General features: G+C 35.5%; 1 protein-coding gene across 1 annotated transcript; it reads left to right on the forward strand.

The window, feature by feature from the left end:
* The first annotated feature begins 9,968 nt into the window (after nt 1-9,968).
* LOC122304269 (cation/calcium exchanger 4) lies at nt 9,969-12,900 on the forward strand. The gene has a single exon (XM_043116435.1). The coding sequence runs from the start codon at nt 10,614-10,616 to the stop codon at nt 12,615-12,617; it is 2,004 nt and encodes a 667-aa protein (XP_042972369.1). The 5' UTR covers nt 9,969-10,613; the 3' UTR covers nt 12,618-12,900.
* Nucleotides 12,901-13,024: the final 124 nt, after the last annotated feature.

The raw sequence follows: 13,024 nt of genomic DNA on the forward strand, positions 1-13,024 counted from the left end.
ACAATGAACTTCTAGTTTTTAAGTTTTCTTAGTTCCAATATTGTTTCATGAACTGTAAATAAGCAACCAGTTATTTTATGCTCTAGTACCGAAGTTGAATACTACTCATTAGCAATCACAACTACTAAAATTTACTAATTAAGGATGTTCTTCAAGGAGATTCGCTTGCCATTATCTCATGCACCTATTTTTTTGTGAGACAATGTTTGTAACGTCTGTTCTCATGGTGGGACTTTAGAAAATGAGAAAGGAATTATTGAACTTTTTAAAACTTTTTCTCTTTCATTCTCAGGATATAAAAGATTCTATATTTAAAATTAAACTTGTTATAAAAATTAAAAAGAGAGTTTACAATGGAAATCATTAAATTAAATTAAATGTCATTTTACAAAAATTTACTTTCATACTTTACATAAAAATGTGCCTAAGTTTCTGTCACTCTTCCCTTGAACTATGTCTGTCCTGATGCTTTTTACTCATTTTGTTCCTGAGTGGGGAAGGGACATACATAAAAACAAAATGAGTTAAGTACTCAGTAGGCATTATTTCATACTGTAAAAATATACTAACATAGATTTTTATTCATGCATTTGACATTCATCTACATACTTTATATAAAACATTCATTTTCTTTGAAAATGTTTTCATTCCTTATAAAACATTTCCCACACCTTGTGCATTCATAAAGAAACTAAACCATGCATATATTCAATTATCCTTTCACTTTTCCTCTGGCCGATGCACATTGTTATGCCTTGTGTTTTAGCATTAGCGGTCTTTTAGACTCGGATTCCACCTATGGCCACAGATTAGGAATCTCATTCAGTTAGGGACAGCACTAGGTTCACTACCAGTACTACTTACTTGGGATTACAATCTGCCTAATCCATTGGTACCATCATTCATTCATTTAGTCATGGTCGTTACGTATTTTCATATATTAAAACATTCATTTTGTTCAATTCCTTTCATTTCCTTTCATTCAGTCATTCTCTTCAATCCTTTCCTTTTCTTTCATTTCATTCATCAACCTATTTTCATTTCATAAATATTATTTAAAAGTATAAGAATAAACACCATCATTTAAAATATCATTTCATAGCATCCTTTAAACATCCTTTCATAACATCATTTAAAATTCATTTCATAACCTCATTTAAATATCATTTCATAACGTCATTTAAATACACTTTCATCGTATTATTTAAATATCATTTCAAAGCATCAAGAATAAACCTCAACATTTCATGTTATGGAAAAATAAGGACAATAGCTACTACATATAACATCCATTCACATGCATACAACTATTACTTTGGGTGCACAAATAGGGCCTGCTAAAGAATGCCTTTACATGCATATACCTTTAAACATTAAGACTTATCATACTTTCATAAAATATCATTTCATTTCATTTTAGAAAGCATCATAAAGAGAATAATTTCTTTTCATTCTCATATCATTAGAAAACTCTAAACGAGTATGAACATAATACTTATCTGGACTCCATGCCATACTCATTTTATGCAGTCCATTCATATGTGTGCCATATGGCAACCTACATACATACATAAATTTACATCATTCCTTTTTCAACTGCATATGTAACTTAAATTTAGAAAATGTATAAATTGCTCTTGACTTGGACTTCCTAATTTAGACATACTCTATTATCTAAATTTATGCTCTATGCTTTCCTTTATCACTTTTTCTCTAAATTCTCTAAATTCTCAAAACTCGTAGCTTGGGACCCACTTAAGGTCACATTTCCAATACATTGCATTCTATTTCATGTTCCTATCTTTTAAAGTGAACATCCTTGATTCATTTTAAAAGTTAAGATACACTATCACCTTCATCACACTCTTTCTACCGAACCATCCATTTCGATGCATAATTTGGACCAACCAAGTTATACAACCCAATCCTAGTCAATACAAACATCTTTTCCTCCATTCATGTATAATCTAATCAACACCTCATCATAATCTAAACCATGCATAATACACAACTTTAAATCAACATTGAGACTTAAACATCATGTACTCATACTTAAGACAAACTATTCATTATATATATTAAATCTATCCGGCACATGCGTCCAACTAATTTACACATGTATCCCACCCTTTTATCACTTAAGATCAACATATGGTTGACCCAAACACCCACTTGATTTTACAAGCTTTCTACCAGCCCATACAATTCCAACCAACATATCACTGTACATAGTACATCTAAACTATATAACTTTTCCCAACATTTTATATGTGTGGAGGAAGCTGGACTGTAGCATAATTGGACCCCTCAATGAGCTCTTCAACGGTGCTACAGTTCTTCTGTGAAAAGAGAAGAATGAATAATAATCCCCAAGTCCTGTGCAGCATGTCTTCAATCCAGAGATTAATGTTTCGTCCACTAACCTTCTACCCACTAACAATTCCGTGTGGTGCTGAAATGCCCAGATAAAAAAATTATGTGTTTTGTCCATATTTTTTTTCTCAAAAGCTTCCCTCCTCTTGCGAACACCCAATACGGAAATTCCTATATATACATGCGGCGTGAATGAACCAAAAAAAAAAAAAAATTACAATTCAGGTCTTGTGCGTCCAGGAGTAAACCGAAGACCTCCTTGCTTCAAAGATCCAATAGACTCAGGCTTGCGACTTTTCCTTTTACTTTTTTATATTTTTCAACCCACATGGTTCATCTATTTATGTAAAAAAAATAGAAATCATAAAAAATAAAAATGAAGAGTAAATATCAAAAATGGGTTATGCATGTTAAAAAAATATAGTCCAATTAAACTACAAGTTATAAAATTAAGCATAAATCATGCTATTAACCAATTTAAATCACAACTTGGATTTATTCATCTTAAACATTTTTTCCATCTAAATCTAATAATAATGTAATAAAATAAATAAAATATATTGATTCTAAATGTATAAAATATGCAATATTTCAGCTCAATTACATGACAAACACAACATACAACTACATCACCAACTAAATAGCATCCCATCACTTCACACAGTCCACAACTGCTTCCAAACTCCACAGTAATCCCATCACATCACATAGCATCCAGCTACTTCACAATCATAACCCCATCACAATTATTGTTGTGAAAAACGATGATAATAAATTGAAAGTAAATATGGAACGAGAAAAACAATCACACACGACACAAGATTTACATGGTTTGGCAAATTGCCTACGTCCACGGGAGCTGCAGAGGATTTTATTTTGAAGAATATCACACTACAATGATGGATCAATCACTGTATGTCCACAGTGTTTCTACAGTATGGCCATATGATATAATAATCATATATATAGTCAAACAGCAGAAAAAATCCTAAAAATGCATGTTCGCTTGAGGGCGTGTCGAGCGAACTCCCTTCTTGCATCTGCTCGAGCTCACTATTGAGCTGATATCAAGCGTTTAACTCTGTCTGACTTCGCTCGAGTGGCCAATGCCTCCGCTCGAGTGAAACTTCCTTTCACATCCGCATGAACTCACTGTCGAGCTAACATCGAGCGTTCGAATCTGTCTGACTTCGCTCGAGCGGCCAATGCCTTCGCTCAAGCGGTGTGGACCAGACTCCACAGTACTCAACAAATTACATCATTCACAATCACATCCCAGTTTTGCATTCAATCTCAACACTTCATAAAATTTTGCCATATCATCCAATTGCATTACACTACATAACTCTCCATCACTTCACACTACACACAGCCAAAATACAAACTACTCAATAATCCAATTGCTACATAGCCACATCACAAACTACTCTGTAAATCATCATTCATAGTAGTCTCACCACTTCACATTCACAATCCATAGTTCACAACATAACATATTTCACAATTACTATCCACAGTGTACCATTCACAACACCAACTAAACTTCACCAAAAAAGTAGTAAGGTCATGAGGTAGAGGGAGGAGATGGAGATAGAGGCCTTGGCTAAGCTGGGGTACGATGGTGGCATGGGGGTGCAACAAGGCTCAGCTCTACTACTTGCTCGCGGGGCTACTCACGGTGGTAGTGGTGGTGTTGTGCTGTGGAGAGAGAGAGAGAGAGAGAGAGAGAGAGAGAGAGACGTGAGGGGTTAGGGTGCACGACAGTGGATTGAGAGAGGGGAAATGGGTGGTCGTGGTGGTGAGGTAAGATGGCCTTCCCGTGGTGTGGCGCGGCACGGTCAATGGCGACACCGATAGGTTGCACAGGGGAGAGCGTTAGGGAGTCATGGACTGGGGGTTTCAGTTGAGGGTGGAGATGATTGGAGGGGAAGAGAGAGAGAGAGAGAGAGAGAGAGAGAGAGGAAACGAAATAAGGGAATTGAGGTTTCTAGGAAATTCATCATAGCCTTACATTTAGAGGTTCCTAACTTAGATCCAACGATGAAGATTAGAGACATAAAGAAAAATAAACTAGATAAAATAAGTAGAAAGATGAAATGAGACTATATTTAAAAATTCAACTTTGTTTCTTTAGTTCCAAAATAATATAGTTTACTAAATATTTTTAAGAGAAATAAAATCATTCAAATAAGTAAAGTTCTAACATAAAATAAAATGGTGAATATTACATAATATTCCTAAAGAAATAAAATCATTTAAATAAAATAATTTTCTAAAACTATATTATTTTTTATACTTTAAAATATAAAATGGCTTATTCAAAATCAGAGTTGGTTCAATAATACTAAAAATACTCCATTTAATTTGGACTCATGAAAATATGTTAAAGACTTAAAAAAACTGGGCTTCATTTAAAAATCATCTTCTAAATTTTAATTGTAAATTCAGCATTTAAAATACAAAGGTGAGACTCATTATCAATTGAGAGAAAAAGAAGCGGTTGATCATAATGTTAGTGCCTTGTTGTTAGTTCCAATCCAATCATCCACTCATGCACCAAGCACATTGAGGTTGACCAGCCATTTGTGCATGGAAAGGTGCTCAACCATGATATCTTGCTTAAACTCCACTCCACTCCACTCATGATAACATTACATGTATCTTCACAAAAGGCCTCCCATCTCCTTAATTTATTCTTCTCAAATCAAAGCTTATGGTGATTTCTGCCTCCATTAGCTTGCGGGGGTTGTTAGTATAGACACACAGGTGGCAACGCGAGAGGATAAATCTCTTGATAATTCCTAGTAATAGATAACTCTCAAGTAACAAATCACGATCATAATCAATTTAAGATAATAGCATAAGGATAAATAGTAGTAGCAGTCTCTAGTTTTTATCTTGTATAATCAAAATTTAAATATGTAATAAATAGATATTGTGCACTCGACAAGTAGACTTATAATCTGCTACAAATTCTTTGATATAACTCTATAATGTGGTTCCTATATAGTAATGATAACCTACATAGGTATGGTCATCTTGGCCAACCCATTCTCTCAGTTTTCATTTCACATAATACCTTACCACAACATAGCTTAAGGCTTTTCTCATTTCACATAGAGGGAAAAGCATTCATATAATTCTAGGATCTTGATGAATGTAGAAACTATTAATGGATTCCAATGCTTTTGTTAGGGCATTGTTGGCCATGTTTGGGCTAGGGTCTTATGATGACTAATGGAATCCCTTAATAAGACAAACAGACTTAGTAGCAAAATGCAAGGTTGTCTTTTAGACCTTATCTACTAAATTAAGAGGGTGGTTTGATTCTTACAAGTTAAGTTGTGTTCTTGATGGATTTAAGGTTGAAATACAAATTCCAATGAGGATGTTTAATCTTTCCAATCTAATCTCAATCTATATGTTAGCAAACCTTCAAGAGGAGAATGTATGATTATCAAAGAAATATCAAAGTATAGCTACAACTTATTCTCTAAAATCAGGGTTGTTGAAAACCTCTAATATCTTTGTGTAAGGAACTAGCAAGAGCTCGAGTAGAAGTACAATGCATGGTTAATGATTGTCTTCATTTGTAGTACATGAGAGATAATAGATTGTGTTATTATTGTCATTTTGAGTGGAACCTAGGGCATAAATTTCATAACCCTAAAATGCACTGATTAGCAAATTAGCAGAGGTAATGTCAAAGAGGGAGGATGAAAGGGATAAAGATCATGAAGAAAAATTTATAGAATTGAAGGGTTTTCCATCTTCCAAGATGATTGAGTAATGACCTCTTAACAAGTTTAATATGTTAGTGAAGAAAGGAGTGGTGTGACAACCAATTAAGGAGTCTGAATTGGCAAGAGGGGGAGAGATAGTTGAGCCAACAAAAAACTAGCCAAATATATCTAATGCTTGCTAGACCTATATGCAAATGTTTTTGTAGAACCCAAGGGGTTACCCCCTCACAAGACCCATGATCATGCAATAAATCTATTAACTAAACCCAAACTAATTTTAAAATCGAGAATACCCTCATTTGAATCTATTACCCACTCAAAATTTGTTTAGTTATGCCTTTTGATTGAAGGAGGAGGTCCCTTCCAACTGTGCAATTAAAAATAAAACTTAAATTTAGATATATATTTTAGTTTTTCCCCTAATTCTAATTTTTAATTGAATGTTTTTCTTTTTTAATTATTTGTGGTTTTTTAGATTTTATAATTTAATTGTGTTCACATGCAACGTGTTTATATTGGTGAGGCGGGACTTCTGTTAGTGGATCTAATGAATGTGTAAACAAAGGATCATAATAACGAAGTTAAAAATAAGGAATGAAATTGCCCATAATTAAAAATCAGGAAGTGATCCATCTAATGGCCGAACCATAAGGACTATGAATCTGAACTAAGATTAAAATGAATAACTTCTTCCTTTATCAATTGTAAATATGAATCTAAGTTCAAGTCATCAATAAGCACAAGAAAAGATTTAAGGATTGGTATCTCATTTTTCTCAGAATTTATGTCTTCTACTATCTCAATTGCTTGTTTATCTACTACAAGAATTGGGTATGAGATTTCAAAGTTTCAAGGACAACCTCTGTTGAATTGCACTAAGTTTTCTCATGAGTTTTATCCTTTTTGCTATTCCACTTCAACTGACAAAGGGAACTAATTTCCATTATCTCAAACAGGGTTTAAAAGAGTGAGGTCAACTTTTTCTTTTGTTGTGCCTCATCATTGGGCACCATTTTAGACTGAGATAGAACTTTGTCTTCTGCTACTATTGGTGGCAGGGAAGATGAAGCCACCCAAATGGAAGTGAGAATTGATTTGGGTTTTTGAATCTAAGATTTTCTAGTAATGCGTGTAACTTCCTTCGAGACAAATGAGCTAATTATCTCATAAGGTAGCTTTCTCAACTAACAATGTTTACATAGACTTAGAAACCTCTCTTAAATTACCTTTTGCCCAAAAATTTGTCACCAACCCTAATCCAAATAGTATTTAGGTATTATTAAATCTAACTATTGCTTTAAGGCGAGTGTTAGGGATTTATTAGTAAAATTATTTTGATAAAAAAAAAAATTCCATCTCTATACATACTCTTGCAAAGTTCGGTCTTATACATGTGATAGTAAGTATATCAGCATCCAGGAACTTACCAACAAGATCAACAATGGATTTAAGATAAGATTTCATACAGATTCCATATGTTGATTTTCTATAAGGAGTATGATTCACCTATAACTCTCATATAACTATTTTACAAATCATCTTAAACCAACTAATATAATTGTTCCATTTCATTTAAAATATTGATATTAAATAACTATCTTTGTGTGAAAATAGAGTTTTATAAAACTTGTAACAAAATTATAAGATTATCATTTTTTTTTTCTGATAACATGACCATTCATTAATAACGTTTTAAAAAACTGTTACATACTATTTTTGTCAAGCCAAATGGCTTGAGAAACAAACATTGAAACGTCAACCCATCACATTTTAATATTCTAAACATTCCAAGCTTAAAGGGCAAGCCATGCTACCTCATTCCCCATACGATACAATGTTGAATCTTATTCTCAACAAATGGTTCCATAAGATAATTTCTTTCTTTTAGCAAGTGCCTAAGAGTTGAAAAGGATTTTGCTTCTTCTTGTAATTCCTTGACCATCAACATACAATCGCTTTCTAGAATTAACTTAGAAAAATCCAAATGAGCATATAGCTGTATGTCTCGAAACATAGCGAGAAACTCAATAGCTTCTTGATCATTCATTTCATTCTCTATTTTGCTAGCAGCCATCATAAGGTCTTTCTTCTCATCTCTAAGTACCACACCTACACCAACCTTATGTTGGTCAAAGAACATTGCTCCATCCACATTCAGTTTGAGGTATCTAGTTGGGGGTGGCTTCTAATAGCAAACAATCTTAGATTTTGTAGTTGATAAAGATGTTAGCTCCTTGTGAGTTTTCTACAAAGATAATGCATAGTCCATCACACTTGTAGGTTCAATAAGAAATTTTTCAGCTGTATTTTGTTCCTTTTAAACCAAAAACCAAGCTATTAGGAAATATGTGGCCATGTCAGTAATATTGCCCTTCTTCAGCAGTTACAGTGCAATACTCATTGTATTCATATCCCTCCCAATATGCTTCATTGTAGGTATATATTTGTTCTACAAATCTCGAATGGCAGGGCAAAATATTAAAGCATGTTGAATATCTTCCAGACAAGATTTGTAGAACCAACACTCATCTTCAACATCAACATTCATTTTCCCAAGATTAGAATGAGTAGGTAGACCTTCTTTACAAGCTCATCATGCAAAAATTTTGATTTTATTTTAGGAACTTTTATCTTCCATAGTACTTTCCATAATTGAATTTGGTTATGAACTCTGGAGCTTTATCTGAGGTTTCCTCTAATTTATTCTCTGAAAAATTTGTAAGCACTTCTAACATTGAAATTGTCATTCTTTTCTTGTGTCCATAGCCATTGGTCTTCATTTTTTTAATAGTAGAGCTTATTATGTTAAACCTTAAGCTATAAGCCTTAAGTTAAAAGCAATACTTTCCATCACAACCTTAAACATGCACTTAATCTCAACAAAAGCTTTTGACTTTGATAAAAAAAATCACTGAAGGTAAGCCAAGATATTTTTCATACTGCTAGACATAGTTTGCAGCCCACATTGACATAATTTCTTATTGAACTCCCTCTGTGACATAATAGTTTTTTCTTTGTTTATTTTCTGTCCTGATACAAGTTCATTTTCTATTTCTATGAGACTACCAATAGGTGGGTGATATAAACTCTTCTTTAGCAATTAGGGTTATGAATAATGTCCACTGACAGTGAAACTTTTGAGAATTTAGCTAGAGGAAACTATAGAAGGACTTCTCAGCATTGAACCTCAATTGGAGTGGAGAAAATCAAGGATCATAAACAAATTCGGGAAAAGGGGATAAATCTACTAGTAATGGGACGTCAAAATTCCTTAAAATTAGAGAAAATTGATGCTAGATCGAAGTAATAAAGTTAAGGATCAAAGGGAAAATATAGAAAACCAAAAAGAAAAATGGGAGTTAACTTAGAGAAGATGAGGAAAAAAAAAAAAAAGATTTTCAATTGTTATGAGGGCCACGAAGGAACACTTGATAGCTGAGAGTCCAGGCCCTTCATTCACGATTCAGCCCACTAGTCTGGCAAGGGAAGTGAAAGTCAGCATAGAGGGCCTTAAACTAATTCCAATGTAGCCCAACTAAAACGACATGCAGCATAGATGGAGGGAATATTTCTCAACCATTGCCGTGTGGTCCTCCCATTTCCGTGTGGTGGATGCAAATCCCTTTTCATCATTTCTTAATTTTTTTTCTAAATACAATTCACAAAATATTTTTCGAACCATAAATACTCTTCTTTCCTAAAGTTATTTTACAATTTTTACTTTAACTTTTTCAAATATTATTAATTTTTTAAATTCAAATTCATGAAAATAAATAAATTAAAAAATAATAAATATTTTATTAGATAGTTTTGTTGGACGAAAATATATGGTAAACAGTGTCAAAGAAGCGGACCGAGAAAGCAAGAGATGAGTCCAAATCATGGTGCAATACATCCCAGCAGCCTCCTCCTCCTCCTCAGCCACGCGCATTCCAAAACACGCCCTCGGCAACCCCCTCTGTCCCTGCCTGCGCTGTCCCGCGCTCCACGCGCGCAAAAACATACCCCCAACGATCACGAACTTCAGCCGAATCATCGTCTCGCAACAAACAATTCGTTTTCAGGAGAGGAAACTACGCAGAAGCTGCTCCTCTTTTGTTATTTGTTTTTCTTTTATTTTTTCACCCCTTTACCTTAATCTCGCTCCGGCTCCCTCAGGTAACTCCATCCTCGCTTTGTTCTGTTAAAACAAAAAGACTGAAAAGAAAAACCTTTGTACATATAAATCTCGCTCCCTTCGTCCATCTAACACCATTCTCGCCCGTCAACCTCGTCGTACTTCCAATCGTTCCGTGGATTTAGATCAACATATATGCATATAAATGTTTATGTATGTATGATTCCGGCTTTGTACCCTTTTATGGTTCGTCTGTTCGGTCAATTCCAACTTGGGTTTTTTCCGTTTCAACCCCTAGACCCCTCTTTTGCTTGATTGCAAAGTGCTTGTTTTTGGTGGATTTATTTCCAACAGAAAATTAGGGTTAGAAGCGAAACAATATGATAAAACAGCCGAGAGGGGTTTTGGGTACAAGAAATCCCTGGCTCCGTGGGGTTTTCAATGGAATTTCGGCTCTGGTATTGTTCTTCTTATTCTACAATCACGATAGTTTTCTGGGAAATCCATTTTTCGGAAACTCGCCTTCCGTTCTTCCACAGTGGAGCTTGAGAGGTGGTGGTTTTGACAACCGTGGTGATCGGATTGAGGTTATTCGTCGGAAAACTGCTCAGGTTATTGTTAGTTCTGCGAACTATAGTGGGAGCAGCGTTGTGAATGGGTCTGATACGAATGATTTGCCGGTCAAGGATTTGAAATTATGCAGCGGATTGTCTGAACACAGGGGCTACCAGAGCGAATGCGAGTATTTGCTTGCCCACCCTGAATGTACGGCCGGTGGGTTTTTCAATTATGTCAAATTCTTTTATTGTGATTGTGAGAATGTTCGTGTTTTGGGGTATTTGGTCTTGGTGGTATGGTTGTCTTCCTTGTTCTATCTATTGGGTAATACTGCAGCAGATTATTTTTGCTGCTCTTTGGAGAAGCTTTCAAGTCTATTGAACTTGCCAGCGACTGTTGCTGGCGTTACCTTGCTTCCTTTGGGGAATGGAGCTCCTGATGTGTTTGCCAGCATTGCTGCCTTTGTGGGTAAGGATGCCGGTGATGTAGGTCTTAACAGTGTGCTGGGGGGTGCTGTATTTGTAACTTGTATTGTTGTGGGGACTATATCTATTTTTATTTCAGAGAGGAGGGTTCAGATTGATAGGAAATGCTTCATCAGAGATATATGTTTCTTCCTCTTCAGTGTCATGTCGCTTGCCATCATATTGACTGTTGGTAAGGTGACCATTGGGGGTGCTATAGCATTTGTTTTCATTTATGGGGTTTATGCATTTGCGGTTGCTGCGAATGAGATTCTGAGAAAACATGCTCGAAAGTTAAGGTTGGATGCCGTGACACCATTGCTGCCTATCAAAGGAAGTATCTTTTCTCAGGGAAGTGAAGAAGATGATTCTATTTATGCCTCACTGCTTCAATCGGACTCTGATAGTGATGTGCCACATCTCCAAAGTAAGTTGCCTCAGTGGATGTGGGCGTCAAATGTAGCAATCTATTCAAACCAGGGTGTGAAGGCTGATTCAGAGAGTCCAAGGTCTTTGTGGGGATGGAATGATGAGGAGGCGGAGAACAAACAGTTTTGCTTGCCTTTCTTTAAATTATTATCACTGCTGGAGATGCCATTGACGCTCCCAAGACGATTTACAATACCAATAGTTGAGGAGGAGAGATGGTCGAAAGGGTATGCTGTTGCAAGTTCTTCATTTGCACCCCTTCTTCTGGCATTTTTGTGGAACACCCAGGATGATTTAAGCTCTTTAAGTGGGCAAATTGCATATTTTATAGGTGTTGTCTTTGGGGGTACACTTGGTGTTCTTTCGTATTTATACACAAGACCTGATCAGCCACCCCGTAAATTTTTACTTCCATGGGTTATGGGGGGATTTTTTATGAGTATTATCTGGTTCTACATTGTTGCAAATGAGCTTGTTGCCTTGCTGGTGGCACTAGGCATGATATTCGGAATTAACCCATCAATCCTTGGAGTAACAGTGTTGGCTTGGGGAAACTCAATGGGCGATTTAATGTCAAATCTTGCACTCGCAATGAGAGGTGGAGATGGTGGAGATGGTGGAGATGGTGTGCAAATTGCCATGTCAGGATGCTTTGCTGGGCCTATGTTCAACATGGTTGCTGGTTTGGGGATCTCAATGCTGATTGGATCCTGGTCTAAGAGGCCTGCATCATACGTAGTTCCCAGAGATGTTAGCTTATTTTTTACCATGGGATTTCTAATAACAGGACTTATTTGGTCACTTGTTGTGTTACCAAGGAATGATATGCGCCCTAACAAGATGTTGGGAATTGGCCTCATAGCAATCTATCTGATATTTATTTCCTTTAGGGTGAGCACATCAATGGGTGTCATGTCAGTTGTAGGTTCCTAATTACAGCTTCTATGTTTGCCATGAGCATAGTCATATTCGATGATATATGAACCTGAGAATATAATTGATTTTGGTGGTGGTCGGTTCACCCTCTTCTTTATCTTAACAAGGGGCTGTTAGATGAAATTCATGCATATTTTATGCGGTATCGAGATGGAATGGCTGTGTCAATGCTGTAAGTTGTGTCAAAGAGTTGTACTTATTCTCAATGAAGTACATATATGATAGATTTCATGTAATCTACAAGAATTTATTGAATACAGTTCTCACAGCTATATTTTCATTGCTTGATCCTGTTTCATTGTTTTGGTTTTTGGTTATATATTCTTTGTCATCTTTTGCATCTTTATGCGATGCTGAACATTGTGATTCATGTGCTATGGGTTTGTTAAATGTGACATGTGGGC

The sequence above is a fragment of the Carya illinoinensis genome, chromosome 3 (assembly GCF_018687715.1).
Source record: "Carya illinoinensis cultivar Pawnee chromosome 3, C.illinoinensisPawnee_v1, whole genome shotgun sequence".
In the NCBI taxonomy this organism is placed as follows: domain Eukaryota; kingdom Viridiplantae; phylum Streptophyta; class Magnoliopsida; order Fagales; family Juglandaceae; genus Carya; species Carya illinoinensis.

Excerpts from the sequence above, each read along its gene's own strand:
- LOC122304269 (XM_043116435.1), top strand. The coding sequence starts at position 10,614 with ATGATAAAACAGCCGAGAGGGGTTTTGGGTACAAGAAATCCCTGGCTC.